Source organism: Oratosquilla oratoria, chromosome 8 (assembly GCF_046742065.1).
Source record: "Oratosquilla oratoria isolate Oo_2021 chromosome 8, ASM4674206v1, whole genome shotgun sequence".
NCBI lineage: Eukaryota > Metazoa > Arthropoda > Malacostraca > Stomatopoda > Squillidae > Oratosquilla > Oratosquilla oratoria.
This window is the reverse complement of record NC_134784.1, coordinates 75,686,848-75,703,965: the sequence shown is the minus strand read 5'-3', so window position 1 is coordinate 75,703,965 and position 17,118 is coordinate 75,686,848. Positions and strand designations below refer to the sequence as shown.

At 41.7% G+C, this 17,118-nt stretch overlaps 1 protein-coding gene across 10 annotated transcripts in view; it reads left to right on the top strand.

Annotated features, from left to right (window-relative positions):
* LOC143027828 (uncharacterized) overlaps nucleotides 1-8,992 on the top strand; it is a 29,248-nt gene extending 20,256 nt beyond the window's left edge. For 9 of the 10 annotated variants that reach the window (XM_076189451.1, XM_076189449.1, XM_076189447.1 and 6 more), the window contains 11 exons: nucleotides 374-500; nucleotides 730-855; nucleotides 1,948-2,112; nucleotides 2,988-3,104; nucleotides 4,400-4,555; nucleotides 4,792-4,927; nucleotides 5,928-6,136; nucleotides 6,273-6,458; nucleotides 6,592-6,786; nucleotides 6,968-7,140; nucleotides 7,281-8,992. In XM_076189451.1, the coding sequence (XP_076045566.1) occupies nucleotides 374-500; nucleotides 730-855; nucleotides 1,948-2,112; nucleotides 2,988-3,104; nucleotides 4,400-4,555; nucleotides 4,792-4,927; nucleotides 5,928-6,136; nucleotides 6,273-6,458; nucleotides 6,592-6,786; nucleotides 6,968-7,140; nucleotides 7,281-7,404 (1,714 nt within the window). In that variant the 3' untranslated portion in view covers nucleotides 7,405-8,992. The remainder of the gene's footprint in view (nucleotides 1-373; nucleotides 501-729; nucleotides 856-1,947; nucleotides 2,113-2,987; nucleotides 3,105-4,399; nucleotides 4,556-4,791; nucleotides 4,928-5,927; nucleotides 6,137-6,272; nucleotides 6,459-6,591; nucleotides 6,787-6,967; nucleotides 7,141-7,280) is intronic. The other variant, XM_076189443.1, reaches the window with a different exon arrangement.
* Nucleotides 8,993-17,118: the final 8,126 nt, after the last annotated feature.

The following is a 17,118-nucleotide window of genomic DNA, read 5'->3' as shown; positions in this document are numbered from 1 at the left end:
GGCTTTTAACTTCTTACACGGGAAGTTGACAATACACAACCCAAGCAGTGGCTGGGAGACAGGGATGACCCCACATCCATGAGAAGCTGAGATAAGAGGAACAAGAAATGGGTTTTAGATGGATGTGGATATAAGGGAGAGAGAGGCTTTCAATATATATGTGTATATCCATGTAAGAAGATTTGTATATGCTCAGTTTTTGTTTTTGGGAGATAATGTACCGTTTCTCGGAGGACCTCTCCTGAACCTAAGACTGGCTTGCTAAACCCCTGGGATTTGGCTGAACCTAGGTTAAGAACCACTGTTGTATAGGTTGAACTCATATTTGCAATTTTTAAGTAATTGCATGTGTGTAATTGCATTGGTATTACAGTTTTGCTGAGAGTGTGCTTACTTGTGCATCATTGCATAGTCTTGGTACACGGATCCAAAAATCAGCTATTGGACAAAGTACTCAACCCCTTACCCCAGTTGCTGAGGGTGACAGTATCCAATCAAAGGTAAAATTCATACTCATGTTACTGTACCTATTATGAAATTAGCTATCAGTTTGACAAGAACAAGAAATTGCTTTTTAAACTTTGTCTTGTTAGTTTGACTGATGGATAGTATTCTGTATGTTGAATTAATGATTGACAAAGTAGTGTTGACCTTGGATGTTACTTTCACAACTTGTTTGATTTTCTTTCCATCTTTCTTTTGTCTTTAATGCATGTATATTTATTCCAGTATACAATGTCTGAAAGCACCATGGAAGCCCTGGATGCCATTGATGATGCCATTGATGAAGCTCTAGATGAAGAGGGAGAATTGGATGGACCCACTCCTCCTAAAAGAGGCAGATCCTGTGAAGATGTGAGTTAGCTGTTGATATGATACATATATATACATTCATACGTATGACCATATATCAAAAAGGCCCTTCCTTATAAGGAATGGTAACTGAGTCAGAGTAACCCACCTTACAGCCATCTAATGCCCTTAGAAAAGAAAAGAAAAGAAAAAAATATATATATGTATATATATCATTGTCCCTCCCATCAGCTCTAGCTGGGCCTAATCTGGAGACCAGGTATAAACCCCTTTCACCCTACTCACCTATCTCATTACATTGTACAAGCCCAGTCCAACCCACTGAACATCCCAATTATCTATCTATAAATACCAAGGGCTTTTTTCCTCCTTGTAAAGGAGATAGCTAAGTCAAAGGGACACACCCACTCCCACCCATTTCACTTCCACCTATTCCACTCCCATGCACTGCCCTTGTTACCCCCCTCATCTTAGCTCCATTTGGATGAAGGGTCCCCCCTGTCTCCTGGCCACCACCAGGTGGGTAGATGGGGGTAAAGGGGGCCTTATATGCATTAAAAATTTGAAACAAGGAATAGAGTGCATAAAGAATTAGTGTGAATGGATGAAAGGATAATGTGGCCTGAAGGAATGCCTTCATTAGGTTCATAAATTTTAGTGGACGAGGAGGAGGGTTGCCAGTTGGGGTAACCCAGCTTTGCCTCTCAGGCTTCGACAGCAAAACCCAACAGACATGGCTGGTTTGTCCCTGTTGTTTCATTATATGGGGATACCTTCTACTATTCCAGTCAAAAAATGATGTAGTATACAAAAACATCCTGTAATGCTATATCATTTCACCATTCATTTCTTATCCTTTACACTCCTCTTTGTTCAATAAACATTCTTCTTGCATCCAGTCCCCTCTTTCCCCATCCTGTCACCCATGTCTTGATCTTCCTCTCATGTTTTTTTCCAAACAGGAAAAGAGTTTGCCGATATGTTAGGAAAGGGTTGGTTAAGAAACAAATCTATGATGGATGGGAGTTGGATGATTGGTGTTGGGTGCATTCCTTAGCTTGGGGAAAGGGGAAAGAAACCTGTGATATATATATAAATGGGTAAATTTCATTCATACATTTCTTTTCTCAACAGACACCAGGCAGCAGCAGTATTTACAAAACCCCAAAGTTTGCTGGGACACCCAGCAGCAGTGTTTTCAAAACACCCAAGCTTACAGCTCAGAGTGCCCCTGAAGAACTGAGCCCTGACAGTAGTCTCATACATTCAGTTTCCATGTACAGGAAACAAAAACCTGAGGTGAGCACAGACCAACTGTTATCAAACTCCTTCACTACTGTATGGCTGAAGTGAAAATGTATGAGGCAGAAACATAGAACAGAGAGAGGAGGAATTTGAATGTGTTTGAGATTAGGTGCTTGAGGAGTATGATAGGGATTACTAGGCTGGATGGAGTTGGGAGATAGGGTGGATGAAAAAGTATTGGGATGGATTGGACATAATGGAAAGAACGAGTGAAGAAAGATTAGTGAAAGAGGTGTGGAAGGCAGAGGTAGAGGAGTGAACATGAGGGGGCGACCAAGGATGAGATGGATACATGGGGTAAAAGGGGCATTGAGGAAGGACAGGAGAAGACAAGATATGGATAATGGTTGTGTATGGATGATGCTGTGATGCACAAGGGGGAGTGGTTGGGGGGTGAGGCAGTATGTGTGAAAAATAAGTTGACACAGCCCAAAGGGATTTCTCCCTATCTTCTACATTTCTGCATAAGGGGACAGAGAGGGGCTGTCACTGATTTAATGACGCAGCTTTGCTGAGGATATGCTGTGTCTTGCAACACTGCTTCTGACCCAGGGCAGTGGGCGAGATGCAGGGATGACCCATCATCACGGAGCCAAGAAAAGAGGGAGGGGGGTGGATGGAGTGGAGTATGTGGGAGTGGATTTTATGCCTTTGTGTTTTGGCTACCTCCCTTGTAAGGGGGAAGAAGCCTATGGTATATGTATGTCACTCTTGCATTTGGTATTTTGTCATCATTGTTTCTTGTACATCTCATAATTTTCTATTACTAACATTTACTTTTCAGCATCATTTTTGTTAGCATTAGCACTTTCATTTATTGTACAGTAGGTTTTTAAATTCTTTGCTATTTTTTTTTTTAATTTTTGAAGCAGATAACCTACACTCCTGTGCGACAAGTCAAGAGGCAAGATGTAGACTCCCCAGGTGAAGCCCTGGACAGCCCATCAATTGCAATCAGTGCTAGGATCAAGGAACTACAAGATGAAGTAAGTGCTGACTTATGCTTACCAATAACATAGTGTGTTTGATAGTGGACTTGACACGACTTGTTCTTGGTTTGCAGATTGAATGGAGTTGATATAGTACTAAGGATTGTATGATTGTGTAGGTTTAAGTGAAAGCATTCACTTCTACATACATACATACATATACCAAGGCCTTTTCCCCCTTCCAAGGGAGGTAGCCAAAAAGGGAAAGGCATAAAAACACTCCCACCCATTTCATCCCTAAATACACTCCACACCCCTCCCACCCTTCCTCTCATCTGAGCACCTCCTGGATGACGGGTCATCCCTGCACCCTGCCCACCGCCCTGGGTCAGAAGCAGTGTCGCAAGACACAGTACATCCACAGCAAGGCCGCTTCATTTAATCGGCGACCCCCCCTCTCCGTCCCCCTTTGCATATAAGGCGAGGACGGGGAGAAATCCCTTTGGGCTGCGTCAAAAATTACTCACACATACTACCCCACCCCCCATCCCCCCGCCCATTCCTCCTCATGCAGTCACAACATCATCCATATACAACCATTCTCCACTCACCTCTGTCTTCCGTCCTCTCCCTTCCTTCCTCGGATGTATAGAGAAGTGTGGAATAACTGCTGAGCAAATAGCAGGGTGGAAGTGGGTATTTGCCTTCACTGGCTACCTTCCTAGTAAGGGGGATGATGATGATGATGCTATTCCCTATTCTGTCTGGCCAATTATCCCCGTCTCATTGAGGAATGCCATGGCTGGAAAGGGGTTTTCCCATAAGTTCCTTATGGATTGTGTTGTTTTGTTGGCATGCATGATTATGTACAATGTAGTCTTCCTTAATGTGTTATAAAGTATGTTGTGAAGTTTTACAGCCTGGACAGATATCTGCAATATATTCATCCATCCACCTCTGGTAATTTAGAAGGGCTGGGTGGTGGCTGCAAACCAGCCTGGCCAAGTGGACTCAGAGGGATGTATGTCAGGGGGTTTGGCATGCAGTAAAGTGTTGGTTTCAGTCTCTTGATGGGTCAGTGAATGATATGATTATGGATATGCTTCTGGAGGCTGGTGTCTTGTGGTTGTGGGGGAAGAGGAGAGTATTTGGGTGTTGTTTTGTAAGGAGGAAGAAGTTCTTGGTTTATAGATAGAAGTACTAATAGGGTGATGAAGTAGGCTAGTGTCAATCTTGTGTCCAAGTAACAGTGTGTCTGTCCCACTCCTAGATCTTGTTAATTTTGCAATGCACCAAAATATATACAACTGAATTACTCTCCCACTTTAATATTGATCCCATTTTCATTGCAGGTGTGTGCTCAGCAAAATGTCATTTCTCAGGCTTCGGGTGCTATCTCAGTGGTGAGCTTGCGCCCAGAACTGAAAGGGAGCACTCAGCATGTGGAAGCAGAGCGGTTGCTGCTCATCTCCTGTCAGAAACGTCAGGCTGCTCTTAATGAGATTCAGGTAAAATAATGATAATACATACCATACTGAATGGCCCTCTCTCCCTTGTAAGGACAGAAGATGGTTGATAATTACACAGGGAATTTCATAATTTGTGAGAATAGATTGTGGAATGTAGGAATTCACCAGTCATTGTTCCTTTATTGTTCTGGTTTGTACATGTGTATATATTTCTCTCTCTCTCTCTCTCTCTTTTTCTTTTCCTCGTTGTTCTGTAATGATTTTTGTGTTTCCAGCGCCTGAAGACTGAAGGAGCAATGGGGGAGAGGAACTGGGCTTCTGGGACTAACCCAGACTCCTGTCATGGTTCCATAAGCATTAGTAATATTGCACTGCCACTCAAGCAAGACTTTGTCAGAAAGGGAACTGGAAGTGAGTATTGGAGTATAACTTGCAGGTCTAAAGAAGTCAAATACAGATGACAATAATTTTATATCTTTAACACTAACTTGACTCTTACACATCCACCACATTGAGCACTGTAATGCTGTTTTGGAAAGGAGTAAAAGGTAAAAGATTTAGTGGTAAACCAGCTCCAGCTCTTGGGCTCTGCAGTTTGTTTTGCTGCACTGCCTTCAGCCTGAGCAATTTGGTTTGGGGTCAGGGATGGAAATAATCACCAGTTGTCAGCTCTCTATGTGGAAAGGTAGAGGGAATATAGGTCTAATGTGAAGACCAGGTGTCACCTCCAGATGGTGAGGGTGTTTAGAAGTGGATTCCCTCAGGTCATCTTGCAAGACCATTATTTGGAGGTATCTGTCGCTGGTGCCTAGCTCAAGGATCTGTTTCTGTCTATATTTAAGTGGTTAGCAGTTGTGTATGGATGATGTTGTGATGCATGAGGTGGAATGGGTGGGGAGATGGGGGGTGAGGAAGTATGTGTGAGAAAAATTTGACACAGCCTGAAGGGATTTCTCCCTGTCTTCTCCTGAGAGGGAGGGTGGGAGGGGTGTGGAGTGTATTTAGGGATGAAATGGGTGGGAGTGTTTTTATGCCTTTCCCTTTTTGGCTACCTCCCTTGGAAGGGGGAACAAGCCTTGGTATATGTATGTATGTATGTTCTCCTTTTCTGCATGAGGGGACAGAGAGGAGGGGTCACTGATTTAATGAAGCAGCCTTGCTGTGTCTTGCAACTGCCTCTGACCCAGGGCAGTGGACAAGATGCAGGGATGACCCATCATCCAGGAGGTGCCAAGATAAGAGGGAAGGTGGAGGGAAATGGAGTGTATTTAGGGATGGAATGGGTGGGATTGGTTTTTATGCCTTTTTCATTTTTTGCTACCTCCCTTGTAAGGGGGAAAAAACCTTGGTATATGTATGTAGCAGTTCTTGCCCCATGATAGTACATTTAACTGATGGCTATGTCTTCCAGGTACAAGTCCACATCACCTGGTGTTGTTGGTAAAACACAGAGATCAAGTGATCTCATCAGAGCTGCTCACAACCCCTGGGTGCATTGTGGAGGGCTGTGTTACTTTCCCCAATCTCATGGTCCTGCACAACCTGGCATCCAACTTTAGTATTGCCTTGGAGGTATATTGCCTCAAGACTGGTGCAGATTGCAGTGCCAGTGTTAAGAAGGTAAGATTTTATGACAAGTGATGTGGGTGCAAGTAAACGAGTTAGTGTCACAGAGAACTTGGATCATTTTAGTTTTATTTGCTGTACTTAACAGGAGCAGTAGGTTAACTTTTACTCCATTGGTTACTCCTGACAGGAACATAGTCGCCTAAAGTTGACGCCCCTGAAAAGGCTGCACAAAAGTGAGAGCAGAACACCTTCATCCCCTATGCTTGCTTCTCCTGGAGGCCCCCATGCAGTCAGAACACCTGCCTTCCAGATGGTGGGCTTCACTCATCTTAATATTTTAACCCTTACAAGAAATGCTTGGACACTAGAACAGGTATGTTGTCGGTGGCTATAACATTATTCATACATGTATTGGTATACTTAAAGTTGAGGTAGCTTTTAATTTGCATTAGACAGATTCTCAGGAAGTATGTTCATTTCTAAATTTTCCTTCTTTCATTCCATAGGTACCATTCTCTTCTCCATTGAGTGGGCATTTGTTGATGAATGTTTCCTGTAGTATGGAGGGTGGGATCACAGAACGAGGATTTCTGACCATGTTTGAAGATGTTGGAGGTTATGGTGCCTGGAATCGTCGCTGGTGCATTCTGCAAGGGACTCATCTGTGCTGTTGGATGTATCCTGATGATGAAAAGAAGAAGGTCAGTGCTCCCCTTCCCCCCTCCCCATAAAAAAAAAAAAAAAAAAAAAAAAAAATCCTACTCTCTAACTCTCCCTCCCCTCTTCCTATCTGTTTATGTGTTACCTGGTTTACATATATCAGTATAATTTTTATGGTGTATTTCTGAAATAGGTATTTATTTTTAATTCTGTATTTTCAAGGAGCCTAGTGGAACAATTGACCTGAGAACTTGCACAACACGACGAGTAGAACTTGTACCCAGAAACGTATGTGCCCGCCAGCATACCTTCCAACTGACTTGTGTGAGACCTGCCACAAAAGGAGATACTACAAATCTAGTCCAGGAAGTTCGAGGTAGCACAGTAGTTAGCAAGTGAGTAAAGCAGTGAATTTCATGATATCAGATTACAATTTTTTGAATTTTTTCTTTATCATACTGAAAAATGTAGGCATAAATTATCATTAAAAGGGTACTGTGGCTATATGATAAAAACTAACACTTATTTTTAACAGACTACTGCTATCAGCGGATTGTAAAGAGGAGAGGATTCTTTGGTGTAACCAACTTAACAAAGCACTGGCCAATATCAGAGCTTGGGATCCAGATGCCCTTAGATCAGAAGATTACCAAGTTTGAGGATCACTTTAAGGGTACAATGTATATATGCCATCATTGGTTGAAAGCCATATTATTATTATTGGGAATGTGTTAAAAGTAAGTGTGTGTGTGTAAATGAATGTGTAGGTTGGAAATGTCTTAAGATACAAATGTGTTGTATAGGTGTAAATGTGTGATGGGAAATATCAGGACTTAAAGATTTATATAGACATATCTCTTAAGGCCCATTCCCCCTTGTACAAGAGGTTGGCATAGTCAAAGCAGACACCCACCCTACACCTATCATACACTTGTGCAAAATCCTCTTAGCTTTTAATGGATGAAGGGTCATCCCTGACCCCAGCCACACTGGTTGGATCAGTGTCAGTCTGTTTCCCCAGGTCTCTTGCAGGAGACCTATGGTTCTCTGGTAATTGGCATTGGCCACTGGGCAGGCCCCTGAGTCAACCAAGGAAGAAATAATGTGTTGTTGTGCAGGGATTTTTAGTGGGGGGCATTATAGAATGAGCCCTATTTTCCACTTGAGGAGATGGAGAGGAGGAGTCACCATGTAAGTGAAGTGGCCCTGCTATGGATGCCCACTGCTTCATTGTTTCCGGCCCAGGCAGTGGACAGGAGACAGGAATAATGCTTCATCCACAAGGAGCTAAGATAAAAGAGTAGTGTATGGGACTGGGTGCGTGCCTTTGACCTGGCTACCTCCCTTACATAGGGGAAAAAGTCCTTGGTATATAGATAGATTGATAGACTAGCATGTAGATAAAACTACCATACCAAATGAATTTCTCTGGGATATCTGACTATTAGGAGAATCTTCTAACTACATTTTATTGGTGACTGAAAATCACACTAAAAAAGACTGGAGCAATTATTTGTCAAATCGGGTTTCTTTAGGTCCTTTGAATAGATCATGTATGTCTGGTACTTGATACTTGCATGTGTGCATGTATGTTTGATACAGATTTATGTTCAAATGTACTATAGCTATATCTTTTATTTACCATGTATTTAAAGTTCTTGAGAATGGAACTTTTGGACTTGTCTGTGTTGTATTAACATGGAATTGTTTTTATGTCACAGGCTGAAAGTAGGAGGGGAATGGTTGTCAGCTTTCCATGTGTAATAAGATTTAAGAAAAAATACAGTTGAATATTAATATATAATTGTTCTCTTGAGTTTAACTGAGTGGAAAACCCACAGCCTTGCAGTGGCTGGCAACATGTCTGTATTTTATCTGTGCGGGATGGTTTCTTTGTCTCCAGCTGAAAATAGTCAGAGGGGAGTAGTCACTGGTTGTCAGCTCTCCATGGGTGAAAATGTGTAAGAAATAAAGTTGAAGTTGGCAGATCTTGGGCCCAGTCTAGAGACAATGTCAACCCATTTGGGCACATCATGATGGAGGTGAAAGGGTTGACAGATTTTGAAAATGGGCAGCTGCTCTGTCCATCTTGCTGAATCACTACAAGCATACAAATGCCATTGGTCCTTGTGAATGGACCATCTAAGATTTTTGCTTAATTACTAGACTTTCTAAGGTTTTTATATATTTACATGACTTCTTCCATAACCTGTCTTGTATTGACCAATAAAAATTACATTAACAGAATTAGTTTTTATTGCCATTTGAAGACAAGTGGACTTGTACAGTCCTTATAGAAAAAATAGAAATATAGTAACAAACACTTTAGTTTCATCACTTCTTGTTTGTATGTAGTAATTGCCACTTCCTTGTAAGTGGGGTGGCCAAGTTAGTATGGGTCACTTTGCTCTGTTGAGCTGTCTTACAATACATTTAGCAAGTGGTGAGGTTTTCCCTACCTGCTGTAAATCCTGTTTCAAGATTTAGCAGCCCTCTGTCCTCTTGCCTAACAAGATGGAGGCAAGACCTTGAAGTGAGATTCAAATGCAGGCTAAAGAAAGACCAACTGCTCCCTTGTTACATCTTCATGGTGATCCTCAGTTGAACTCGCATTAGGAAGTTGAAACTGAAAGTGTAATCAGTTGCTGCCAAGGACACCTCCCCCAAAATGGATCAAAGTTAGGTTATGGCAAATGTTAAGAAAAGTATATTTCTAACATACAACCCAATGATTCTATACCCGAATGTGTGTTTACATTTTGCTAAAGAGAGTAATCCTAACATATGACAACCATTTCATATGATAGATCAAATTGAGAGCTATCTCTTCAGTTTGGGATGGGAGAAGGTTACAAGGTCATGGGAAGAAATTAATAAAAGTGCATGTATAAAGGATGTCAAGAAATGCAGTTTTTATTTTTGGGACTGCCCAATTAGAGAAAATCCAGACCATTCTAAATAAGTGTGCCAGATTGATATTTTCACTTCCTCCAAAAAGTTACCTGATCAATTTGTACTGGCTCCCTGTAACAGCTTGCATAGAATTTAAAGTGCTTGTTAGTTTGTAAGGCCTTAATGTTCACGCAACCTAAGTATATTGTTAACACGATATCCAGACCTGAGACTGAAACAAATGTCTGCTGAGTAGTGAAGACCAGACTTTATTAACCAAGGGCAGTAAATGAAAGCTTTTGCTTATGCTACTTCTTGCCTTTACAAGCTGCCAGATAAGGTAAAGCAGCAGTCAACACTTACTAGTTTTAAGACCTGCCTTAAAAGTTTATTTTATCAAGCATATGATACCACAAAAGGTTTTAAATGAGGCATATAGGATGATATTTTTTTAGTATGATTCAATATTCATTCTTATCGTAATGCGAGTACTCTTGAATTCAACTGAAGAACTGGCACTTAGTAATATAAAACACCAAAATATTATCATTACATCTAGGAATATCAGAAATTATATAGCTTGTGCTAGAACCACAAATTAATTAAAAACTAGATATGGTAGTTGGGGAAAAGTGTGTAGCTCATTTCCTGTGTGTAACAACAAGGTAAATACTATGCTGTTGTGCAGTTTATTTGATGGAAAAGTTTAGAAATCATGCTCCAACCACATGATGTAAGTGCTAGATGATCCAAATTAAACACAGATTGTATGATCTTTTTTTACTCTGGGAAGGGAGATGTGGGTTTTTGTATGTACATATGGGCCTGGTAGTGAGAAGAGTGTAGAAGAAAGAAAGGCTCTTTGGATAGATTTAAATGAGTGTATAGAGGGATTAGGGAGAAATGAACCAATAGATGGAGTGGTGGGGAAGTGTGGAGTTACAGGAAAGAATTGTAGTGGAGAGTTGATGGTGATGTGTATAGAGAGCTGATGATAGCAAATACAGTGTTTAGGAAGAAAGTTGAGCATAAGTACACATGGGAGAGGGTGGTAGATAGTATTAATGGACTATGTAGTGGTAAATAGGAGTATAGTAGGAAAAGTTAAGGATGTACATGTTCTAAGAGGAGAGAGTGGGGGAATATCAGATCATTTTTTGTTGGAAGGTAAGTTGAGAGTGGAGGATAGATAGAGAAAGAGGAAAAGGACAAAAGGTAGGGAGGTGGTTAGAGTGAACTGCTTAAATGAGAAAGAAAAGGAGGAGTATAAGAAGAAGCTGAGAGAGGAGTGAAAGATAGTGTAGAACTAGGAGTGGAGGAGGACTGGGGATGGTTCAAGGAAGGAGTCACAAAGTGTGCAAAGATGGTGTGTGGAACAAGGAGGATGGGAGGAAACAGAAGGAAGGGTAGTGAGTGGTGAGATGATGAAGCTAAAAAGGTTGTAGAAGAGAAGAAGCAAGCTTTCACAGATTGATTACAAAATAGGATGAGGGAATCATATAAGAGGTACAAAGAAAAAAAAAAAGAGAAGTAAAGCATAAGATAAAGGAGGCAAAGAGAAGAGATGTGAAATGGGGTAAGAGTATGACAGAAAATTTTGAAAGTAGCAAAAAGAGGTGCTACTATAGCGTGAAGTCTACCACACTATAGCGCGAGATCTACCTCCCGTTAGCACTATAGCATGAGGTCTACCATTTCCATACATTTATTTTAGCGATAAACACATATTTTGTACATATCCTAGGAATGACTTAGATAATTGGTTTTCTAATTACATTCATATTAAAGGAAGAAATGTAAAAATAAACATGTTATCATATATTTCCATACATTTATTCTAGCGATACACACTTCGTACATCTTCTAAGAATGACACAAATAGGTTAGGTCAGGTCACGTGGACAGGTCACGTTTTTTATGTATTTGGGCAGGACACATGTTTGATGGACAAGTGAGGGGAGCGTCCCAATGGAACGCGGGTCGTGCAGTAGACCTCAAACTGCACCTGGGTAGGCGACATATGGCGGTAGACCTCACGCTATAGTAGCACCCTGATCTCTTTATCCAGTGAAGGAGAAAAATTATCCCGGACAAAAGGCCCCCATTTATATGTCGCGAGCTAGCCCTTGCATTTTACCTATGTATTACAATTTGATCTTATTCTTATTATTTTTGTTGGAGAGTCCGCTGCGTTTCATACCTCCCACTTGCGCGCATGCCACTTCTTGTCTAAATTAGTTTGGATTAGGATAGTTATGATCATATGTCCCTTTCCTTATAACTAGTAATTATTTCACAAGACTACTAGAATTGCCTCAACTTCTGCCCCAACATTACGCCGCATTCCTCACGCAAATTAACGCTTAGAAAAATGCCCACCAAAAAACAACGCATCATGTTCCACAAGCATCGCGTCCCGGGAGTAGGCACTGGACATTCTCAGAAAACGCGTCCCTTGAGGACTTCACTGTTTCGCCAATATGAACTTTGTGAAATCAGAATGAAAAAGGAAAAAGTATTCCCGTCGGTGGCCATCACCAATCTCACTCCAGTGACTTTATGGTGCTAGTGTGCCCAGGAAAACTTAAAGTGTATAATATGGGGATAAGAAGTGTTCCGTGACCCAAGTTGAATTCTAAATCCTTGTGTTTAGTCGTGGGTCATAACCAATCCCACTCCAGGGATTCAGGAAAAATTACTTCTAGAGCGTGAACTACACACGGAGAGATCGACGAAATAGAAGAAATGGAATCCTTGCCTTTGATTCCCCTCCCATCCATCGACGAGGGACAGGGCTTTGGTCCCGCCGCCACAGACAAAGACAATCGAATCACTAAACACCCAGAACATCCTGTTCGTCTGAGGGCGTTCTTCCATTAAAGACTCTACCAAACCAGTGCAGCAGCATCAGAGAGTACAGAGGAATGTTTCCTTGAGGTATTTCAATGTGTTAGCTAGGTATTAGAGCGCGCAGGGCTAGCTAAATAGGATGTCTCCAACCATACACGAATGTATCTCACCCAGTTAGTTGATAAGTGACTCTTTGTGGAGTATATTGATCATGACATATATTGAACATTAAGTGAATATAGAACTTGTCTAATACCAGATACATGTGACCGATTTGTGGAGATATCTTAAATCATAATAAAATCGATGTATTATTTTCTGTTTAATTAGCCGTCCTAGGGCTGTGACTTACATGAGCTTATTACCCCCTCTCCTTCCCCTTCTGAGAAACATATTTCTCTGGTCCTTCGAAATTACGTGCTCGGCTTGGAAGGGACTTGCGTGGTCCCGGTCGGGTTCTCAAATCTCCTGGGCTTTGGCTTCCAACTGCAGCTATCCTCCTTCCCCAATTTCCCAATGTGTGATAAATTGTCATGTTAGTCAACCTCACTCCTTCTTCCACTGTCCAGGAACTTCGGGACAACATATGCGAACCAATTTGGATATCCAAACAAAACTCAACTGACGAAGAACATGTCAAGAGTGAGGAATCCTCAGAGGATGAACGCCCAGAACGTGCGGTAAATAAGGACTGGTGAGCTCGTCGGAATGCATTACTGCATGCACGCTTTACATACATAAATGCACACCATCAACCACACACCAGACCAGATATTTGATTTCGTTGGTTTATCATCAGACGTGCGAATGAAAGTCTGAAGTCATGAAATGGTAGGCCTAATACCTAGCAGGCATTGATGGGCCTGGCCCTATCTGCCAGGTCCCAGCATGCAAAGCAGGACTGATTTTTATTTTATTTTGTTGGAAAAACATCCACATGACCACCAAGATGACCACGTCCACAATACATGACCAGTTCATCTATCCATGCAAGGAGGAATGAATGTGTTTTGTTAACTATCCTTGTTTTGGTTTGTTTAAAAAAGTCAAAGTGATAGTCAAAACACACGTCAGGTTCATCAAAGTCTACGTGCCCAGTATCTGGGCACATAGACTTTGTGTCCATCATGTTATCCACCCAAGACCCAAAGGTTTGTCCCACTTTGGCCCAGATAAGGCAACTGCTTCGGGTAGGAACGCAGAGACATCTGTGATAGGTTCAGTCTGGGTTGACGCCACCTCCTTCAACCAAACTAGGCAACCACTCGCTTGGACAACGACATCTTTGGTCATGGTTCTCTTCATTTGCGTCCCTCTGTGAAACTTCGGACTTGGTGGTACAAACGCTTGAGTTACAACAGAGGTGGATTTCATAGGCTGAAATGAGTAACACCCAAACTTTCAAGAAAGTCTGTGTATGGATGAATCATCTGATCTATGCCAAGCTTCATATTTACAGGCAAAAGTTTCAAGGATTCATGAATTACAAATTGTTTTTATCTGTGATAAGGTACAATAAAACAGGCCTATGTAGTGAAGAGAATAGAGAAATCATTTGATTGAAAGGAGAGCAAGGCTAGCAAAAGATACTCACAGACATGTCTATAAAATGATCTGCCACAGGTTGTGCTTGCTGTGGGGAAGAGAAGACTTCAATCATATGCCTGGCACTGTCACCATAGTCACTCACATTACATCTCAATTTCGCTGGTAGTGGTACTTGCAGAAAGTGAATATTCATCATAGGCACTTTGTAACAGCTGAAAAAAATCATTAAGTCTAAATCAGTACAAATTTCCCCTCCTCGTTAAAGATAATTAGGCTTAACTCTTGCTGGAGTGATAGTGGGAAGGTATTCCAAATGTTTGACTCTAAAAAAACAGACCTTAATTTGGTTGACTCCAATTGACAAGACGTCACAGGCCTATTATGGAAGCCCATGTCATCATGGTCATGCCTGTCATCCTGGTGGAGTGGTGTGGTCATAATCATAGGGCTACAGGCCTAGCTAGCCTATGTCATGACTGTATCCATAATCAGCTTAGGACTAGCCCAAAAATCGTTAGTGAAACCTGACTATGCTTGGTGACGATTCTCAGTGACAGCGTAGATAACACAGGCCTACCTATACACATGATGCAGACTGATACACCTACCTCCCGGCGTTGTCTTTTTTCAATAGCAGTGCTCCTTCGACGGCGTTTGCTTGTTGATCCTGGGGTCTCATCGATGACAAAAATCGTCGATGTTGCATCTTCTTTTAGAATGGGCTTCATGCTAATTCCTAGTGACTTGGCAAGGCCAGGGTCTCGAGTGTACTGGTTTTTTTCAAAATGTTTCGAACAGAGTTTTGCTTTCAATCCAGGCTTCCATGACTCGTGCTGTCTGCACCAAATGATCCAGTCCTTTTTGCGAACAGGATCTTTCGGAAAAGAATGAAAATTAATTCCATCCGCAGCAGAAAGTTTCGTCGAATCACTGTTGCAATTTGCTGCGACACAATAAACCATTTTCGAACTAAATACTTGATAAAACCTTGCTAACACACGAAATATGACAGATCACTGATCAAGTTGACAGCGCAGCGCGACATTTTACAGTACACGCACATGGCATGCATCAGATAGGCTTTTTTTTCTTTATCACATTGCGTAATAATTAGGATTTATTTTTGCATTATTTGATCAAAAAGTGACAAAGCCATACATCTAGCAAATATTCACCACCTCCTTGAAAACCTTCTCAGTTGACCTTTAAGCACCTCCCTACCTTCTGTCCTTTTCCTATTTCTTCATCTATCCTCCACTCTCAATTTACCTTCCACCAAAAAGTTATCTGATATTCCCCCACTCTCTCCCCTTAGAACATGTACATCCAAAACTCTTCCTACTATTCTCCTGGTTACCACTATATACAGTAGTCCATTAATGCGCTATCTGACCACCCTTCCATCCACCACCAACTTCCATGTGTACTTATGCTTGACTTCCTAAACACTGTACTTACTATCATCAACTCTCTAGACACATCGCCACCACCTTCTCTCCACTACGATTTTTTCCTGGAACTCCACACTTCCCAACCACTCTGTCTCTAGCATTAAGAACTCACAATATCACTACATTGACATTTCTCCCTAAACCCTCTATGCACTCATTTAAATCTTTCCAAAAAGCTTCCTTTTCTCTACACTCTTCTCACTATTAGGCCCATACGCACTTACAAAAACCCACATCTCCCTTCCTAGTTTCACTTTCAACCACATTAACCTTAAAGGAACATCCTTCCACTCCACCACACATTTACCTATCTCTTTACTTACTAGTATAGTCACCCGTTCTCTCCCTCGTCCTCTCTTCACTCCTGAGAACCTCCTAATTACACTTCCAAACTCAAACTCGCCCCTCCCTTTCAACTTAGTTTCATTCATTGCCAACACATCTATCTTTCTTCTCACAAACATACTGCCTATCTCATCCCTTTTACTCTCATCTGTATCACATCCACGCACATTAAAAGACTCAAACCTTACGGTACTGGTTGCAAAACTCCTCCCAGGCGCTCTTATTTTTTTTTTTTTTTTTTTTTTTTTTTTTTTTTTTTTTTTTTTTTTTTTTTTTTTTTTTTTTTTTTTTTTTTTTTTTTTTTAAGGAAGTTCCTCTTTGGGAATACAGTGAGAAGGATGCCTAGTCCTATCCCCGTCCCGTTTTTGTCGCCTTATACGACTCAAGTGGAAATACTTGATGGCATTATTCTTTCCCCACACCACAGGGTTCGGCGAAATGAGAAAATTAATATCTGGAGAATTGGTACAGGACAGTAACAAAAATTGGGGGACAGCATAACAGAGGAACAGTCGCAGTATAATAAAGTATCAACATTTATCTATGAATAGAGATTTCCTTTACCACAGGCAAAATGGTGTATGCTCTGGTCCGTAGGGGCGCCCAATGTAGACCCTAAAGTATCAGCTGCATCCTTTCCTACTCAATCTAATTTCCTTTCAAAGTCCGAAACTGACCCAGCATTAACCACAAAATCTGGAAGGATGTTACAACTATTCACAACTCCAGGCCTATTGCAGAAAGAATACATACGTACATATACCAATGTCTATTCCCCCCTTACAAGGGAGGTAACCAAAAAACAAAGGCATAAAGTTCACTCCCACCCATTCCATCCCCACATACTCCACTGCCATTCATCCCCCTCCCTTCCTCTTCTCTTGGCTCCTCCTGGATGACGGGTCATTCCTGCATCTCGCCCACTGCCCTGGGTCAGAAGCAGTGTCGCAAGATACAGCACATCCACAGCAAGGCCGTTTTATTTTATCGGCGACCCCACCCCTCTCCGTCCCCTCATGCAGAAATGGAGAAGACGGGGAGAAATCCCTTTGAGCTGCGTCAAAATATCACCCCTTCCCCCACTCCCTTCCATGCATTACAGCATTATCCATACACAACCGTTCTCCATTCACCCCTATCTTCTGTCTTCTCCCGTCCTTATTCAACAGACATTCCCCTCTTTCCCAATGCCCCTTTTACCCCATCCATTCATTTCATTTTGATTGCCCCCTCACATTCACTCCTTCCACATCTGCCTTCCACACCTCTTTTACTAATCTTTCTTCA